General features: G+C 41.7%; 1 protein-coding gene across 1 annotated transcript in view; it reads right to left on the bottom strand.

Moving 5' to 3' along the window:
* GRAMD1C (GRAM domain containing 1C) overlaps window positions 1-18951 on the bottom strand; it is an 89857-nt gene that overhangs the window by 36500 nt on the left and 34406 nt on the right. The window contains 6 exon segments of the mRNA XM_029912774.1: window positions 1083-1097; window positions 1761-1781; window positions 2982-3062; window positions 4754-4849; window positions 8209-8312; window positions 13438-13522. Of these exon segments, the coding sequence (XP_029768634.1) occupies window positions 1083-1097; window positions 1761-1781; window positions 2982-3062; window positions 4754-4849; window positions 8209-8312; window positions 13438-13522 (402 nt within the window).

Below are 18951 nucleotides of genomic sequence, written 5' to 3' on the forward strand. Positions count from 1 at the left end.
GCCCCATGTAAATGGCACCATCCGGCCGGCTGCCCTGTTAGCGGCGCGCGCTCTGCATGGGTGGGGGGGAAGTCCGGACATTTACAAATTCCCCCCGGACGCTATTTTTAGCTCAAAAAGCCGGACATGTCCGGGGGAATCCGGACGAATGGTAACCCTATTGATACTGCCCTACGATACTTCAGAATGAGCATGGAATGCATTTTTCACAATTATAGGAGTTTGGATGAGAAACTAAACAGACGTTCTTTCTGTGCATCTCTGCAGACTTTCAAGATAAAAGTTAATAGATTCTGGCCAGTTGTGCAGGGGAGTAGGGAGGGAGAAGCACAACAAATTCCCCTCCTTCCCATACTCCCTTGTGCCCCTGCACAAGGATGGCTAGAATTAGTCTGGGAGAATCATAGAATATCAGGGTTGGAAGGGACCTCAGGAGATCATCTAGTCCAACCCCCTGCTCAAAGCAGGACCAATCCCCAGACAGATTTTTTTACCCCAGTTCCCTAAATGGCCCCCTCAAGGATTGAACTCACAACCCTGGGTTTAGCAGGCCAATGCTCAAACCACTGAGCTATCCCTCCTCCCTGCTCCCAATTAGCTCTCTACAACAGCACTAGCTGCTCAAAAGGGAGTGAGGAAAAGACTCCCCCACATACCCCCATCAGCATTGAGGAGTTGGCTGGCTGCAAGGGTGGCAGAGCTATTGCTCTGGTATGTATGCCTCGGAAACATCAAGAGGAATTCTAGCTACTTGATCCCACACCCCTAAAGCTCTCTTCTGCCTCCTGCAATGTAATTGCACTCAGGAGCAATTCTGTACCCAGCAAAGGGGGAAGGATAGCTTAGTGGTTTGAGCATTGGCCTGCTAAACCCAGAGTTGCGAGTTCAATCCTGGAGGGGGCCATTTAGGGAACTGGGGTAAAAACCTGTCTGGGGATTGGTCGGCTTTGAGCAGGGGGTTGGACTAGATGACCTCCTGAGGTCCCTTCCAACCCTGTGATTCTATGAAAGCTCAAAATAGCTAATTGACTAAACTAAAATTCAGAGTGAAAAATAAATCCAAAACTGCTAAGGAAGAAAACTTGCAGGAGTTGAAACTGAAACCTGATTACGAGTTATACTTGTTCTGTTAGAAATCAGGAGCACTTTTGTTATGTTTGTTCAGGGTTTTAATGACATGCCTGATTAGATTTTGCTTTGCTGATTCTCCCTCAACAAAATGCAAATGGACATTTATGACACCAAGGGACTATAGGACGTGAAGCTACTAATATACATTTCAGTGTCTGTGAAATTTATTATATTACGGATAGGTCAATAGTGACTCTACATTAAGACAGCATACACTTTTTAAAATATTGACTAACTTGATGAGGAAATTTTCAAAATGCTCTCTTTTTGAGTAATGACAGAGATAATTTTTTTAAATATTGCCACAATAGCTCTCTAATGCCATAGGCTTCCCCCTCATTCAGCTTCCCTAGCCACCATGACAAAGTGAAAATCATTTTTCTCCCTCCCAAGGCATTCACAAGGGGAGACAAGCAGGGGCATAGGCTCCCCAGTAATTGACTGGGGCACAGAGCTCCTCCGGCCCCGGGGCAGGAGCTGACAGCTCCTTCAGCCCCAGGACGGGGCCCAGAATGTGCCCCTCCAAAAACAGTGAAATTTAAATTCCTGCACATGCCCTTGCCTCCTTTTATTATTAGTAACATCAATTTTTATCCACGATGAGCTGGATTAAGATACAGTATCCATACCCATTCCTGTAGTGGTAACATCTACAAGAAAATGTGTACAGTACAAGAAAAATATGAGGTTGGAGTGAAGGTTGCGCACTTGAATAGGAGATAGTGAGGAATTGGGTGGATACATTGTAGTTGTCTATACTGGATGCTGGAATTGAAAAAGAGTTTGACATGGAGTTATGAGTGTGACAGTATTCGGTTTGTAAGGGATGTGGATTTGTGGCTGATCTGGAAGTTAAATGTTACCTTAAATGGTGTTTTCCTTGAATTTTAGTGTTTGTATTTCTTTTAAACACGTTTGAGCCACCTTAACTGTAAATTAGCTAAGATTATGTGCAGGATATGTATATAAACAGTGCAGCAGATTTAAGTCTCTGGGGGACATTCTCCTTCAATGTTATATTTGTGTATCTTGGTGCTTAGCTGCCTCTGTTTTGAAATATTGAAACAATGAGAACTGTGAGTTATAGGAAAGAGATCCAGAGAAGCATGTTATTTGCATTGACTCTTTGCAACAAACATGTCATTGCATTTTCAGGAAGAATCATCAGATTAAGTGTACACAAGTTGCCATATGACTCAAGCTACCTAGCAGAAGTTGCCAAAACACACCTGTATGTAGTTCAGCCTTCATCTTTGTTGTATCTTTTCAGCTCAGGGGTCATATTGAGCTGGTTGGCAGAGGGTTCAACCTAGTTTACTTTTCTTGAGATGATGCCAATTTGTTTTCCAGAATCTAAGCCTATTCATAAAAAAAAGTCTCTCTCTCTTATGGTCACAAAGATGACCTTAAAAATGTGAACCAAATATAAATCAATCCAGTAATATCTGCCTGAGTTTACAGATAGCCTGAAACAATAACTCCAAAAGAGGTGTGAGCTGCTCTGCCATCCCAATGGAGTTATTAACTTTGCAGATAATGAAAACATTTTAAATGTAAATGCAAGAAAAGAGAAGAATCATCATATTATGAAGATCTTCTTTGACTGGAGTCTCATTTAGGAATCTGAAGTGAGTGGAGCCTGGGAGAGTACCAATACTTTCTTCCACCCCACCCCAACTTCGACTATTGATTGGAATACTTGAAGAACCAAACCTCTGTTTCTGAAATCATTTAGCCTCCAGTGCAGGTCTAGTGCTCACTAGAGAAAGTGATCCTTAGCTTTTTTTTTTTTAATTATTTTTAATCACCTCCTTTCCCCCCCCCCCTCCCCCAAAAACAAAAAACCTTACCTTGTCCAGCAGTGCATTCTGCCATAAGCGGAAGATACTGAGGTAGCTTCTATCTCTAGCACTGAAGGATGTGAAGAAAAACTGTATGGAAGATAAGATGATAGCTTGCTTTATTTAATTCCCTCAAAATCATGGCCCCAGGGAAATGGATTAATACCTACAACTAGGCAGTCAATGTGATATGCAGCTATTGAGGACACTTACTGAAGCTTGTACAAAGGGCTAGATTCCCACTGTCTATATATTATATAAAACATTTTTGTTGCTTTTTGTGGCATCTACTTGCAAGCACTTACTCCAGCATAAAAAATGTCCTCTATATCATTTATCTGCTCCCTTAACCTCTTTCTCCCACTCTCACCTTCACGTATCCCTCTATGCCTGCAACAGTCTCCACTTATCAGTACCCTCACCCTCCTCCTTCACACCCACTGTTTGCATGATTTTTTCTTGCTAATCTTCTCACCAAGGCCTGGCACATCCATCCTTTACCTCAGGGGTTCTCAAACTGGGGCTTGTGACCCCTCAGAGGGGTCATGAAGTTATTACATGGTGGTTGCAAGCTGTCAGCTTCTACCCCCAAGCCTCGCTTCGCCTCCAGCATGTATAATAGTGTTTAATATAAACAACTGTGTTTTTGATTTATAAGGCGGTGTTGCACTCAGAGGCTTGCTGTGTGAAATGGGTCACCAATACAAAAGTTTGAGAATCTCTGGTTTACCTAATCTGCTCTCTTGTGTTTTGCCTTGTCATTCACTGTTACTCATTCCATTTTTTAAAGTTTGTAACCTGTTCAGCACAGGGATAGAATCATGTCCTTCGCAGCAGGTAAAAACTAGTAAGACTCATGGGACCCACTATGGAACTGCAAGGGTCTCCCTTCAGTGTCAGCTATATTGAATAAGCAGCCGACTGGACCCTTCCACAAAAACATCAACAGACTCATACTAGGCACCTGTCACCCTGTTTTCGGCCTAACAGTTTTGTTTTTCTGTGAGGGAAGGTTACTGAAAAGCTGGTGATGGGCCAACTCCCATCCCAATCCAGATTGGGCAAGCTAACCTATTGCAACTTGCTCTTTGGAATCCCTTTGAAATTCACCCAGAAGCTACAGCTAGTGGAGAATACAGCACCCAGGAGGCAGGGAGAAGCTCCTAATTATACCAAAACCCATTACAAAACAGCCCTATTAGCAGTTAGCAACTGTCTTCCAAGAATGTGTTTTATTTATAGAGGTTGCAAAACATCAAATTCCAATGCAAACCCACTCTGAAAAGGAAATCCCTAAAAATGGCATCATGGGGCCCTGTGTTTATTGTGTTCACTGATTCCACAGCAACTGTGCTCCAATAACAAGTAAAAAGATATTACTAGTTTTTAGCTCTGACTCACTGGGTTCTTTCTGGCCTAGGCATCATTACTAGTAATAAAGATTTTGCAACTGAAACTTAGCTGACAATTCTGTTGATGTTACAGAATAGACTTTGACATCCTCTCCCACAGCTGTGCTGACACTGCAGTGCTAACCCAAGTAAAGAGTAGCAAACACTTGTTGTAGTCACCAAAGTTATCAGATCTGATTGTGACACACACAGGGAGCAGGTGTGTGGAGTAAGATTTTTTTTTTTTTTTTTTTTTTTAAAGAAACAGTCACTTCTCTGATCATAACTGCAGTTTAAATATACAATTGGGACAGTTGCCTTAGCCAACAGGAATCAACAAATGCTCCACCCCAGGAATTATTATGAAAAAAGGAAATACTAGCTTTTCACCTTCTCCCCTTCTGTTACAATTTGGATGGCATTTGGGATGAGCCGCGCAGTCTTCTCCTTTGTCATGAAGGTTATATCCTTCAAGGCAATAGAAATCTGAACAGAAATAGATACAAAAACACACATAGAAAAGTTATAAATCCCAGAAATCCACAGGGCACAAGACACGCAAGAGGAACTCAACATCAAACTAACCCACGCTACTTGAATAAAGCATAGTAGATGTAGGGTGCAGGACACTAGGACCAGCCTTAAGCACAAGCATACCAAAGCCTTGTAATTCACAGCCCTGCCCAGCCCAGCTGAGCGCACCAGGACCAAATAGTGAACTGACAACTCACTGCACCTTTACCCTCCCACAGCAAGACTAGAAGATTCATGACACAAACCCTATCCTGACAGCAAGCTGAGCCCCACAAATCTGAATGCCAATCCTGGCTGCTACACTGGAGAAGACATTTGTACTCGCTTTTTCTGCTGTAATGTTTCATTTCTGCTAGCAGCCTGACAGATGTGCATGCAGGTACATTTGCCAAGTGGTGTGCAGCCCAGGGCACGGGTCACTTGCAGGTTTAAACTAGTGTAAATGGTGGAGTCTCTGTATCTTGAGGTCTTTCAACCATGATTTGAGGACTTCAGTAATTCAGCAGAGGTTAGGGGTCTATTACAGGAGTGGGTGAAGTTCCATGGCCTGCAATGTGCAGGAAGTCAGACTAGATGATCACGATGATCCCTTCTGGCCTTAAAGTCTATGAGTCTATAAACACTGCTGTGGGGTCTTCCCAGTTGACGTGTGGGGTGCAGGCATGTGCTCTGCACATTAGTACAGGTGACACTTAAACTGCAACCATCTAGAATGTTAATAAGCAGCTCCCCAAGGTGATCCAAAAAAGAGCTTCCGTCTGGTCAGTCAGTAAGAGTTATAGCATGCTTGTTTCAGCTGGAAGCCATCTTTGCATAGCTTATACACACAAGGCCGAAGATCCAAATAGAAAAATCTCATCATGGTCTTTTGGCATTTCCTTTTAAACACTTCACCTCACATCCATCTCCGGTGTAACTCCAGCATTGAGCTCAATGGAGTAACCCTGCAGATGAATTTGACTTCTTGGTATAGACAATCTAGATCATTATGTTGAATAAAACATTTCAACAGTTTTTCTATATTTTATGTATAAATAGGCTATTTATCACTTCTCCTGCATTCTTCAAAAAGCACTGGTACTGTCTAATCCAAAAGATTAGAAACTTTTTCACAGTGTGGACTACATTTTAATCCAGAAATTGTTAACGCCTCCATCCCCTTCCGTTGGCAATTGGGCAGACCACCCTTCCCTTCCCTATTCTCAACTGCATAACATCCCTGTGGCAACTACAGCAATTGCTCTCATGAAAAAGTAATATAATTGTAGCTGCTTTTTAATGCACTTTAGGAGCTGAAAATAAGAAGGAGCCAGCACCATGTGGACATCCAGCTTTCTTCAGACCACTGGAAAGACACTGACCATAATTTCAGAACCTTTAGCTAAGATATTTTACAGAAAACATTTCTCCTACAGGGAATCTGTATTCTGCAGCAGTTCTGATGTAGGTCCAAGCTAGTCTTATTGCTAAAACTGTTAATTTGCATCAGTGGAATCCACATGGACAGTTAATCCGTGGTGGGCTAGTGCAGGGTACATTCACATCCCCGCTTACCGTGAATTAACTGTTTGCGTAGGCTGTGACGTTGTGCAGTCTATATGGTTTTATAAAAACTTGATAATAAGTCAATATAATGTAACTGGGATAGTTTTAGAGAAAATACGGTAATAAGTGAATGTAACGTAACTGGGATATGCTTCATGCAAAAGGTCTCTTGTAAGGTATCATTACAAAGCTTATAATCTACTGAGTATGATCATCTGATTTGTATAAATGTACCACTCTTGTATCTAAAACTGGAAATATAAAATGTAACTCTGAGGGCCTATTGTAATTATGTAAAGTGTGGGCCATTAATGATGGTTTGGAATCTTGATGACTCCCATTGTCTGCAGATGGCTGTTTACCTGTGAGTCTTCCTGTATATGTGTGTGCTGGCAAGTGAGTAATGAAGTCTTGCAGTGACATGTGATCATGTCACCTGAACTGGAATCCATCTTTAACCTGGTGCTTTTCCAGTGAGGGGGGGTGGAAACCCAGAGGGACAAAGGGTTCCCGCCTTATGCAAAAGATATATAAAGGGGTGGAACAGAAGAGAGAGGGGGAGGAGCCGTCATGGAGAATCCCCTAGCTAACACCTAAGCTGGAACAAGAGCTGTACCAGGGGAAAGAATTGTGCCCAGGCCTGGAAGGTGTCCAGTCTGAGAAAAACTTACTGAAACATCTCTGAGGGTGAGATTATCTGTATTTAGTTTGATTAGACATAGATTTGCGCATTTTATTTTATTTTGCTTGTGACTTACTTTGTTCTGTCTGTTACTACTTAGAACTACTTAAATCCTACTGTCTGTATTTAATAAAATCACTTTTTATTTAGTAACTTACTCAGAGTATGTATTAATACCTGGGGGAGCAAACAACTGTGCATATCTCTCCATCAGTGTTATAGAGGGCGAACAATTTATGAGTTTACTCTGCATAAGCTTTATACAGGGTAAAACGGATTTATCTGGGTTTAGACCCCATTGGGAGTTGGGCATCTGAGTGCTAAAGACAAGCATACTCCTGTGAGCTATTTTTAGGTAAACTTGCAGCTTTGGGACAAGTGATTCAGACCCTGGGTCTGTGTCTGCAGCCAGACTGGAGTGTCTCGCTCAGCAAGACAGGGTGCTGGAGTCCTGAGCTGGCAGGGAAAACAGAAGCAGGGGTAGTCTTTGCACATCAGGTGGCAGCTCCCAAGGGGGTTTCTGTGATCCAACCCGTCACATAGGCAAGCCCACATCAGCAGCTAAACCAAATTGCAAGTATGCAACACAGGGAATGCCAAAACAAACCAGATGAGAACAGATATAAGGGCATGGAGATCCATCTGAGTACACATAATATAATACACCCATTCTTTCATAAAAGGCAAAGTGTCTTCATGAAGAATCTTTTTTTTTTTGGCAGAGGATTAAAAAAGTCAAAGAGTGAAAGGGCACCTCAAGTATATGTAGGGGGAAAACCTACAAAAAATTATATCAGATCAAGTTATCCAATATAGGAAGAGAGACAATTTTGAACAGACTGATCTTAGTGTTCCATTGACTTCCAGGCTGCTCTTTGATTTTACTGTACTATAGAGATTTGTAACTCCAGTCACAGCGGCCGGCTTCCTTTTGCAGGACCAGCACCAATGGGATGCCCTCCATGATTACCATCACCAAGAAGGATCCCTCAACCAGAAAGCTTCAGATATGATCCCCCAAAACAAAAAGGGATAGGGGATTTCTTTTAAGCAAACCAATAACCAAATACACAAAATAACTTACTGTGGTCTCCCATCGGAAGATGTTGCTGTGGAAACAGAGCCAGTTTTCAGAGAGGTACAGGCGTCCCTGCAGCAGAATATCCTTCTGGAGGGCACAGGCATAATCTATACACAAAGACCAAGATGAGCTTACTCACTCATTACAGTCCAATAGGACCAACCTTATTTTTTTCTGTAAACCCAACTCTCTTTGATTTAGAACTCAAAATTAGGGGAATAACTTTCATTACTCAAAGGAAAACTCCATAAAAATTAAACTCATATTGGGCCAAATCTAGTTTACTTTATTTATGATAAGGAATCCTGTTGATGTCCTACATCACCAAAGTCAATGGAATTATTTGTGTGATCAGGGAAAGCAGAACTCTGGCCATTGTGTATTACCCTCTGGTTTCAGGTATCTGGCAAGGCATGGCAGTCAATGAACTTCTGTTTTGCAAAGAAAATCAAGCAGAATATAGAAATTGCACTCTACAAGTCAAGCTACAGGCCACTTGAATGAAGTGGCAGAATACAAAGGCAATATTTTGTCTACTAATTCAGAATATATAGTCAACCAGTCACACATGCCACAATATAATGTATTGTACATTTCTAAGGTGAATCATTTTACACTCCTTATCATATCACAACTCACAACGAGCTAAAAAATCCATACTTAGTAGATATCTACATTCTGGCCAGGACACTTCAGTCAGAGGTCTTTTTCAGTCAAGGTTTCTTTTTACTTTTATTACCTATATGAAATGGCCTCTGGCTGAAATATCGCTGCTGGGAACTGACTGTTTCTTGAACAGTCCATTAATGCAGTGGTTCTCAAACTTTTGTACTGGTGACCCCTTTCACATAGGAAGCCTCTGAGTGTGACACACACACACCCTTATACATTCAAAACACTTTTAAATATATTTAACACTATTATAAATGCTGGATGCAAAGCGGGGTTTGGGGTGGAGGCGGACAGCTCACGACCACCCATGTAATAACCTCACAACCCCCTGAGGGGTCCTGACCCCCAGTTTGAGAACCCCTGCATTAATGGATCTCTATTAACAACAGCAAGGAGCTAATTCATCTCTTTACTGGTGTCACTGTGATTTAAAGAGCAGAAAGATTCACCATTGAAGCAGTAAGTGTACGATTTTCGTAAATGCCTAGTACTGGCTTCATTCTTCCCACTGAAGTAAAGGGTAAGATTCCTATTAGCTACACTGAAAGCAACATTAGGACAACATTAAGCCCTTTTGAAAATCCCACCCTAAGAATATAAATTCTATATAAATACTAGGTTGATTTGTTTTACACATTTGAGGTATTAAATTACATGCATGAGGCTGAAACAACCATGACTATTATGGGGACATTGTCAGATGAAACTTGGGCCAAAATTTAGCTTTAATACACATCAACTTTTACAAACTGAGGACCAATAAAAATTTCCTTGAATTTCCCCCCCACATTCAAATGGAAACAGTGTTTTCAACAAATTAAAATTACCCGGCAATATTTGCAACCCCAATATATGAGAAACTGAAAGCGGAACTGACAAGAAACAAGTTAGAACAGGCTGAAAGAAATTCAAGTTAACAGGCAGCATAGCAAAAATTAAAAGAGACACTGTCCAAATCAGTCTTCTGATAGAGAAACCTTTAAATACTGTGTCCTGACTTTTAAAAGAATTCCATCTTAACCCTTTTATTAATTTTTTTTATGCCCTTCTGTGTTTATAAGGGTCTTTTGGGCAGGTATAAGAACGTCACCACCAAAACACATTGGGGCCATTTCTCCACCCTATCTCCCTTCTCTCTACCTGCCAACCAGCTGCCTCTTTGGTGTCAGCTTTGCTGCTACTAGTAAACACGCTTCCTTGCAGAGCTCAGGGAAGAATATGCACATGGGGATCCCCCCAGAGTAGAGCATGAGCATGATGCAAGTGATCAGCAACAAAACAGTGGAACTGATAATACACAATGGGATGTCAAAATGCACAAAATAGGCAAACCGAAAATTGAGACTAAATGTTAATCCTAGTGCTAGTAACCTATGAGCCGAATTGTAAAAACAGATATAAAATGTTAAAGATGAAAACAAACTTTTTAATGAACTGGTGCTCTTCCAATCAGATTTTTTAAACGTTTACACTATGAAAATCTAAGGCACTTAGTTTATAGGATAGGTATGGAATCACTGTCATTTTTGTATAATCTTTATCTCTAATTCTCATAATTATAAGAATGTACAAGAGTAACTACAAAAAAGAAAAACATATTATAAAGAACAGCAGTAGTTACATTTCTGTTGATAACAATGAGTAGGTGATAACTACGTTAAATATTTGTAGATGAATAACAACTACTACAGCTTGGGTTAAAATCCACTATACCAAGCAAATGAATGGTTTTAAGACTGGAGGTCAGAAAAGGTCCTTTTAAATGAATGCTGCTCCCATGGGGTAAAAGAGTAATTACATAAAATAATGACTTTGTTTGCTTCTGACTGAGGAGGTGCTATATTGCTGGGATTAGTCCATCAGCAAGTGTATTCTTCAAATCCCAGGTAGTCTGTTCATGGCAAATATGCTTAATAGAATTTGCTTCCAGGTGGGTGAAGGTTCTAATTTCTCTTCTATAAAAGCACGTTGCTGTTTCTGGGTAGACGGTGCTGTAGCCACAACACCAAGCATCTAGCAAGACTGTCTTCCTGGATTAAAGGCTGCCTTTTTGTTGCAAGAGATAAACCCTGAAAAACCATGATGTTATTTTGGTATCAGAATACTTATCTCTGATACAGTGTATTTGTTAAGTGGGTCTCCAGTGGTACAGTCAGGCTTGCTTGCTGAGTGACCTATTAAGAAGTGGTGAGGTGTGTCATCAGCATCAGGTACAGAGGCAAGAAGATAGTGGGTCTGCTGGGTTTTAAGCTCTCCATTTGATAACAACTGGCAGAACAGAAAGGCAGGGCTCAAAACAGGTGTTTCAGTGCCTTCAGGTAAATACAACAGCTTGATGTTCTTTTCTCACTAACCCCTTGTTTTTCTTCTAGTCGAAACATTCTTTTTCTCCAGATCTGTAATCCTGTCCTTGCAGTCCCACTGATGTCCTCTTGATAGTATACATGGTTCCAGTTCACCCTGGTGATCAGCAAGCTTTATCCTTTTTAGCAGTAGTCATCCAGTTAAGATTGTAGAGTAGTTTACATATTTTCCAATTCATTTCCATAACTATGGTGAGATCTGGAGTGATTTTCACTACGCATTTCTTGTAAGTATCTGAGGCAAATGGGCTGGTGGTAGCGGATATCATTGTATTTTCTCTCTGAGCCCAACAAACCCAAAGTTCTTTTTAGATTGAAGAAAAGACTCCATGGAATGGTCCTAAATTCTGCAGACCACTTATTAGTGAGGTCCTTGCTCTCTCATAAAGGTTCTGAGCTGATTATTAAGGAGCAGGGACAGAGCTCATGGTAAGCGTGACTTACCTAGCTATTCGAGACACCTTAGAAATTCTTACCACCTCTCTAATATCCAAAAATATTCTGACATGTTTACAAAAAAAATTCCAAACTTATTTGCCTGGGTCATGGTGAATTTAAAATGTGCATCTTTTCCCTTTTCTGCTTAGCACTAGGCTAGCATCACAGGACCCCAAGAAATAGGTAATATTTTTACCTGAGAATGCCCCTTGGGAGGTACATTAATCCCTCAGAAAGACACTGCTTGTTGTGCTTCATTTCTTGAATAGTCTTTGGTAAACCTGATGATATGGTTCTCTCTCTTTCCCATTCACTACCTTGCCTCAAAGCAAGGAGTTTAGCAACACAATTCATAGGCCATGACTTTGGGGAGAGGGAGTTTTCCCTTTACTCCCCCACCACCACCACAAAAACGCCATCATTGAGACATAGGAGCCGCCCCTGGCAAATGAATTTTTCACAAACCATTCGCCTGATAAGACACCTGACATAGGTGCCATGGCATATCACCTTCCAGAAGAAATGCCTTCATATTAGACTTCTGCCTTATACAGTCCTTTGAAATAGCATACCAGGAAGAAGTGACAGTTCTGTGCTGCAAGTCCGTTTCTCTCCTCCCTCCGCCATGGGCTGTTTATTGCTTCAGAAAGAAGAGCATCCCAATTCTTCTCCCTGCAATCCTGACCTTCTTAAAAAACAGACTTCTATGCAAGGAGAAAGCTTTCAGGAGTCCCTCTGGACATGTGTTTGTCTGTCTGTCAAGGTAACATCTACTATCCTCTGTGCCATTGCTGCTTTCTCATGGGTGGCAAAATCTCTACTGGCAGTGCCAGAAACAGGACTCATGCAATGACAACTGTGAGCAATGCTTTCTGGGACTTTATCTCCTGCAGAAGCCAGACAGATGGACTGATAGGCATCACTAACACAGTGCTCAACTCCCTGCCAGCCTGAGAAATGGTTGCACTTGGACACATTTTTAAAGATGCTTCACTTAAACCCAGTGTCACCTTAATGAGAAACATGATTTATTTAATTTTTTTAGGCTTCATTTGTTGAGACTCATTTCAAGAGAGCTTTGAGTTTAGATTCCGTATTAACCCCCTCTCCTCTGTTAGACCTAGTTAGCCTTTGTTAATTACCATTTTAAAAAATTGCCCCCCTTCACCTCCCTCTCATTCAACATCTGTTAAGTGTCTGAAGCAGCAAAATGTGAAGATGCACCAAATGTATTGCCCATGCCAGAAAAGAGTCCAGTGGCACAAATAAAAATGTCTAGGATATAATTCTAACTCTGCTCTTTCCTCACATTCTCCAAGCCAGTCATAATCCAAACATTTCTGAGCCTATCTATTCAATATGCTGTCCCAGCACATCCTTCTCAGGATGGCCTGGCCTCTCCTTTCCCCTCATGATTGCCTGTGACAGGTGCTACCTTACATACGTTCCATGGCCAATAGGTGTTTTGCCATCTATGGGAAGGATAGGAGAAGTTACCTTAAGAGACACCCCATGACCACCATCCAGAGGGGCTGGAGGCATTCCTCCAGCATAGGAGTCTACTTTTAAGGTCAGGGTTACAGGGAGAAGAGCTGGGAAGCTCTTCTTTGAAAAGCAGTTTGCTGCTAGTCCACATAGGAGGGAGGAGTGAAACAGATTCCCGTGCTATCGCTAAAGTTGTTTGTCTTACAAACACCTGCTGCTGCAACTTTGGCATTATCAACAATAATAGAGTTTGGTTGGTTTGTTCACATCTTACCTACTATGAGCCTCTCCAAATCTGGCAGATGTGAAAACTGTCTCTTAAACTCCTCACTCCTATATTTATAAGTGGAACTTGAGATCTGCAACAATGAAAGGTGAAAGGTTAAAGTAAACAGCTTTATTTTCAGCTACCAACTATCTTCATACTAGCAGGAAACTAGCGATATAGTGCAAAGAAAATAAACACCAGAAGACTGGAAAAGAATAGACAGTATCTAAATGTATTTACCACTGTCATTATGCTCTGTTAGACAATGCTATGCTGCTATAAACTAGAACCCCAAATTGAAATATCAGATCTGTTATATACAGCATTGTCTCAGAAATGCAGCTGCACAATGGGATTTTTGCCACTTTCAGTAATTAAACTGGTAGACTGGTGACACTAAAGACCAAAGTCCATAGAACAGGTACAAGGCAGGTACCAGCACCACCAGATTCCTGATCCTGCTCTACCTATATGATTCACCCCTTAATAAAGGGACCTCTTTTAGGGGTAACAGGGTAGTTTGGTCTCCAGGGCCCCTTTAAGACTATGGGCTTGTCGGCGGATAGTGAGATCGATCTATCGGGGATTGATGTATCGCATCTCGACGCGATACATCGATCCCCGAATGCGCTCTCCGTCGACTCCGGAACTCCACCAGAACTAGAGGCGGAAGCGGAGTCGACGGGGGAGCGGCGGCCATCGATCCCGCGCCGCGAGGACGCGAAGTCAGTCAATCTAAGTCGATCTAAGATACGTCGACTTCAGCTACGCTAGTCTCGTAGCTGAAGTTGCGTATCTTAGATCAACCCCTCCCCCCCAGTGTAGACCAGGCCTTACAGCACTGCAGTGTGTACCACTGTAGTGCTTAATGAAAACACTACCTACAGTGAAGGGAGAGCTGCTCCCATTGGAAGAGTTAATCCACCTCCCCAAAAGACATTAGCTACGCTGATGGGAGAAGCCCTCCTGTCCACATATCGCTGCCTACACCAGCGGTTAGGTTGGCATAACTATGTCGCTCAGGCATGTGGATTTTCCCTGAGCGACGTAGTTATACCAACATAAGTCTGTAGCGAAGACCAAGCCTTAGCCTCTCTGCTGAGGCTGCCAACAAAGGGGCCAATTGGTACTAACATAGTGGTGGTTTTTGCAATGTGGATCTAAACTTCAATAATATATAAAGAATTTTGGAATGCCTTCAGTATAAAATGGTATTGTTAAAACAAATTCTAATCTATTCCCTGTTAATAGTAAGGTGATTTACAATAAACTAAACTGCTGCTGTACAAATCATTGTGTTTTAGCAACATTGCAACTGAAAGAGGAAGAACTCATCTCCCGGTGTCCCAACAATGAGATATAAACATACCATAAAAGCCTCGTTAAATCTAGTGTGTGAGAAACTTTTATTAAGAGATGTAAGCAACAATTGGCCATTGCTCTTTCTGAATAATAAAGGTGTCAACAGATGTTTGACATGTCCCATACACACACATTTCTGTACCATCGTATCAAGCAGTTCAGTGTAAAATACAATGAATCACTTTTGGCCATTTGACCAGACTCCTTTATAAACCCTTACTCCATTTTCCATGCACTATTACGATGTGCACTGTATCAGTTAACAGCCAGTTGTAGCTGTGAATTTTAAGTTTTCAAAGTAATTCCACCCCAGAGTAAATTAGTCTTTAGCTAGGAGTTATTTGTAGTAAAGGAATGATAGTGATGGCCCAAGCACATTAGCTCTAGGCATAGAATCATAGAAATGTAGGGCTGGATGGGTCCTCAAGAGGTCCTCAAGTCCAGCCCCCTTTGCTGAGGCAGGGCCAAGTAAACCGGGACCATCCCTGACAGGTGTTTGTCCAACCTGTTCTTTAAAATCTCCAGTGACGGGGATTCCACAACCTCCCTTGAAAGCCTATTTCAGAGCTTAACTACTCTTATAATCACAATATTTTTCCTAATATCTAACCTAAATATCCCTTGCTGCAAATTAAGCCCGGTACTTCTTGTCCTACTTTCAAAGGACATGGAGAACAATCAATCACTATCCTCTTTATAGAAGTCCTTCACATTATTTGAACACAGTTATCAGGTCCAGTCTTCTTTTCTCAAGACTAAACATGCCCAGTTTTTTTTAACCATTCCTTATAGGTCAGGTTTTCTAAACCTTTTGTCATTTTTGTTGCTCTCTGGACTATCTCCACCTTGTTGACTAATATTCAATTTGTGATTCACTATATCCCCTAGGATCCTTTTCAGCAGTACTACTGCCTAGCCAGTTATTCCCCATTTTGTAGTTGTGCCATTTGATTTTTCCTTCCTAAGTGAAGGAATCCTCATGTAACCTCAGTTCTATGATTTTAACATTCCCATCTGGGACTTCTGCTCCATACTGCCAGAACTGATGACCCTGTATAAATCAAACACTGATTGTCTGCGTATGCTCAGGACTCAAGTTTTTTAGTCAGGATGACAAGGAAATAGGTACTATGAGGTGATGGGTTGAAATGAATAGTCCTCATAAGTTAGCAAGTGCTCTTTTTTCATTTAGCTAACTGTATTTTTTTTAAAAAAAAGTCAGCAATGTTACAAATACCACTTAAGATGACTCCAAATAAAAGGGATTAAAAATATTTTTCTTTATTTTTTCAGTTTGTTTACTGAAACAGACTTTGGGGACAGCCAGCACCCCTGGTTGATGAGCGGCTTTCATACAGCAACAGGGGAGAAAAAAACATTTTTAAAAATGAAAAAGATGTGATTTGTAAAGAAGAATTGGCAGGGGAATTCAAAGGCTGGATAGCATTTGGAAAGGAATTTGCAGGAAACTACATTTAATCAGGGCCAGCGTGTTCTACAAGTCAATGCAGGGCCGGCGCAACCCATTAGGCGACCTAGGCGGTCGCCTAGGGCACTAACATTTGGGGGGTGGCGGCCGGATCTTCGGCCGCCCCGGTCATCGTCGGCATTTCAGGGGCGGGACCTTCCGCCGCCTAGGTCCCTGAGTCAACCCTGCTGAGATTCCTGTGGTTTCAGGGAGTCTAGGGATTTTGAACTTGATGCTTAATGACTGCAATTTGCGCTTGTGATGATGGAGCACTAGTACACACACACACAAACAAATGTAGTTACAGTCCAGTACAGTAAATGTGATGCAGATAATCAAACTACAAGTGTTCTCACGCTGGCTTCAGCACCAATTTAAGGAACCACCCCTCCCAGGGGAAGGAGATGTAATGTCTCCAAACAATGTGTGTGAGAGAAAAGAGCTATGCAAAATCTAGATATTAGGAAAAGGGGATCAGGCAGTGGAGAAATTGTGAATGTGTCTGTAGAAGGCTAATGCTTGACACAACTCAGGCAACAGCCAGGGCCGGCTCCAGGGTTTTGGCCGCCCCAAGCAGCCAAAACAAAACAAAAAAAAGCCGCGATCGCGATCTGCGGCGGCAATTCGGTGGGAGGTCCTTCGCTCCCAGGTGGAGTGAGGGACCGTCCGCCGAATTGCCGCTGAATACCTGGATGTGCCGCCCCTCTCTGGAGCGGCCGCCCCAAGCACCTGCTTGACAAGCTGGTGCCTGGAGCCGGCCCTGGCAACAGCACAGAGAATCAAAACTCTAGAGAGTCTCCAGAATCTAAACATTAAGTAACCTCAATCTCTAGGGCATTAAACCTGTTATCTCTGTGTTCCTTACCTGAGAGCCCTTTGTTGGCATATGAAATCATGTCTGTTTTTCCAATCATTTGAACAGAAGACAACAACAAGAAATCATCCTGCTTATTTGCACTCTAAGCTTTTCAGACCGCTAGGAAAAACCTGCTCTGAATTCTTATCTAATCAGTCCAGTTCCACTGGAAGGAATTTAGACATTGAACTTTCTTAACCTTCTCCTTTCCTTGCTTTGTATAACAACTGGTTCGCATTCCTAGGGCTAGAATTAAGTGTTGACTTTCCAGCCACCCCAATCTTTTAAATCAGCCAGCCATAATCAGCAGGGCAAGTTGTGCTGGAAGACAAATGGGACAAATTTCCAGACCACTGGCACAAAACGGCTGGGGCTCATTGGTGGTGTGATAATACAAATAAATGAATAATATAAAAAAACCAAAAAACTCCTAAGACATTTCAACTTCTCCAAGAACTACACCTCGTATTTTCAAGCTGCCGTATTGTACTTTTGTTCTACAAGCTTAAGTGTAGTGAAATATATAAAAGGCTTTCATTCTGGGCTACATGAGATGCCACAGAGGTTATGCAAAGGACAGGCAATGAATAGACAGAAGCTCTAGCATTTTATAGGGGAAGTAGATGTCTCAATTTTAGCACTGTAGAGCCTGGGCATTTCTCACAGTTTAATGTCGTCATCATACATGTGATATCATGCAACACCACACGAGGACAATACTATAATGAAACTAGATAGCGAGATGTGGAGACAACCTGTGAAAAACTATGCACTACCATATCACCAACTGTCTTATCAATTTTTGTAAGTATTAAAATAAATCATTGTAGGTCGGGTAGGGAATGAAGACTAACCTATGAAATTTTGTTGCCCATTATATAAATGCCCTTATGTATGCCATGCAATTTGTGAAAAAATATCAGCGGAGTTAAGCAAAGCCTAGCCCGCATTCCTGAACTAAAAGTATTACAGAAGAGACTGTTACTTCAGTACACAGTATCTTTAGGAAGCACCGAGCCAACCCATAGGCTTTCCAGATTGTCCTATTTAAAACTGCATCAGTCAGGAAATTCAGAGTCAAGGTTCCAAAAGCAACCTTAGCTCTGTCTCTTTGCAATAAAATAGAGGCTTACTAAAAGATACCTTCAGGTAATAATGTATTATTCAGCAGATAAGGAACTAGAGTTTTCTATGCTGTTCTTCCAATGAGGCTCCATAGGTAAACTGAACTGTTTAAACTGCATCTTGTCCTTCTATCCCTAAGATGTAATGTTTCCTAGAAAGTGAAAAAATCTGATCACATCTCAGGCAACCACTAGGAAAGGAAGTTACTTGAGAACATGTATAAGTCAATGGGACAACACACATGCTTAAGAACCTTGCTGAATCAGGACCTGAAGGAGAAGAGCTATATAGTCTATTGCATTTGCCTTTTTTGTTGTTGGTTGCAGCGTCCCAGAGCAGAAACGACAAACCACATCACACACTAGTGGACATCTTGTGTTCTCTGGATTTTATTTTACAGACATGAACACAAATATAAATAGCTATGAACAAAATTGTGGCTTTACCAGTGGTGACATACCCCCACATATATCCTGATCTCAACCACAGACCCTCACACCCAACAATGCTTTCTGACCTTAGCACCAATTCCTGCTAAGTACTCAGGGCAGCACTTTGGGTCCCAGTGCCATGTAAAGCCCTCAGGCCATCAGCATTAGATATTCACTGCTTACAGCCATTAGCCTCACTTAGCCCTCAAGTTACAATCAGCAACGCCTGTCTTTTCATTTCTGCTCCCAGTGTCTACAGCCAAGCAGTGCTGAGCCAC

The sequence above is a fragment of the Terrapene carolina genome, unplaced genomic scaffold (assembly GCF_002925995.2).
Source record: "Terrapene carolina triunguis isolate 2854851 unplaced genomic scaffold, T_m_triunguis-2.0 Scaffold242, whole genome shotgun sequence".
Classification (NCBI taxonomy): domain Eukaryota; kingdom Metazoa; phylum Chordata; order Testudines; family Emydidae; genus Terrapene; species Terrapene triunguis.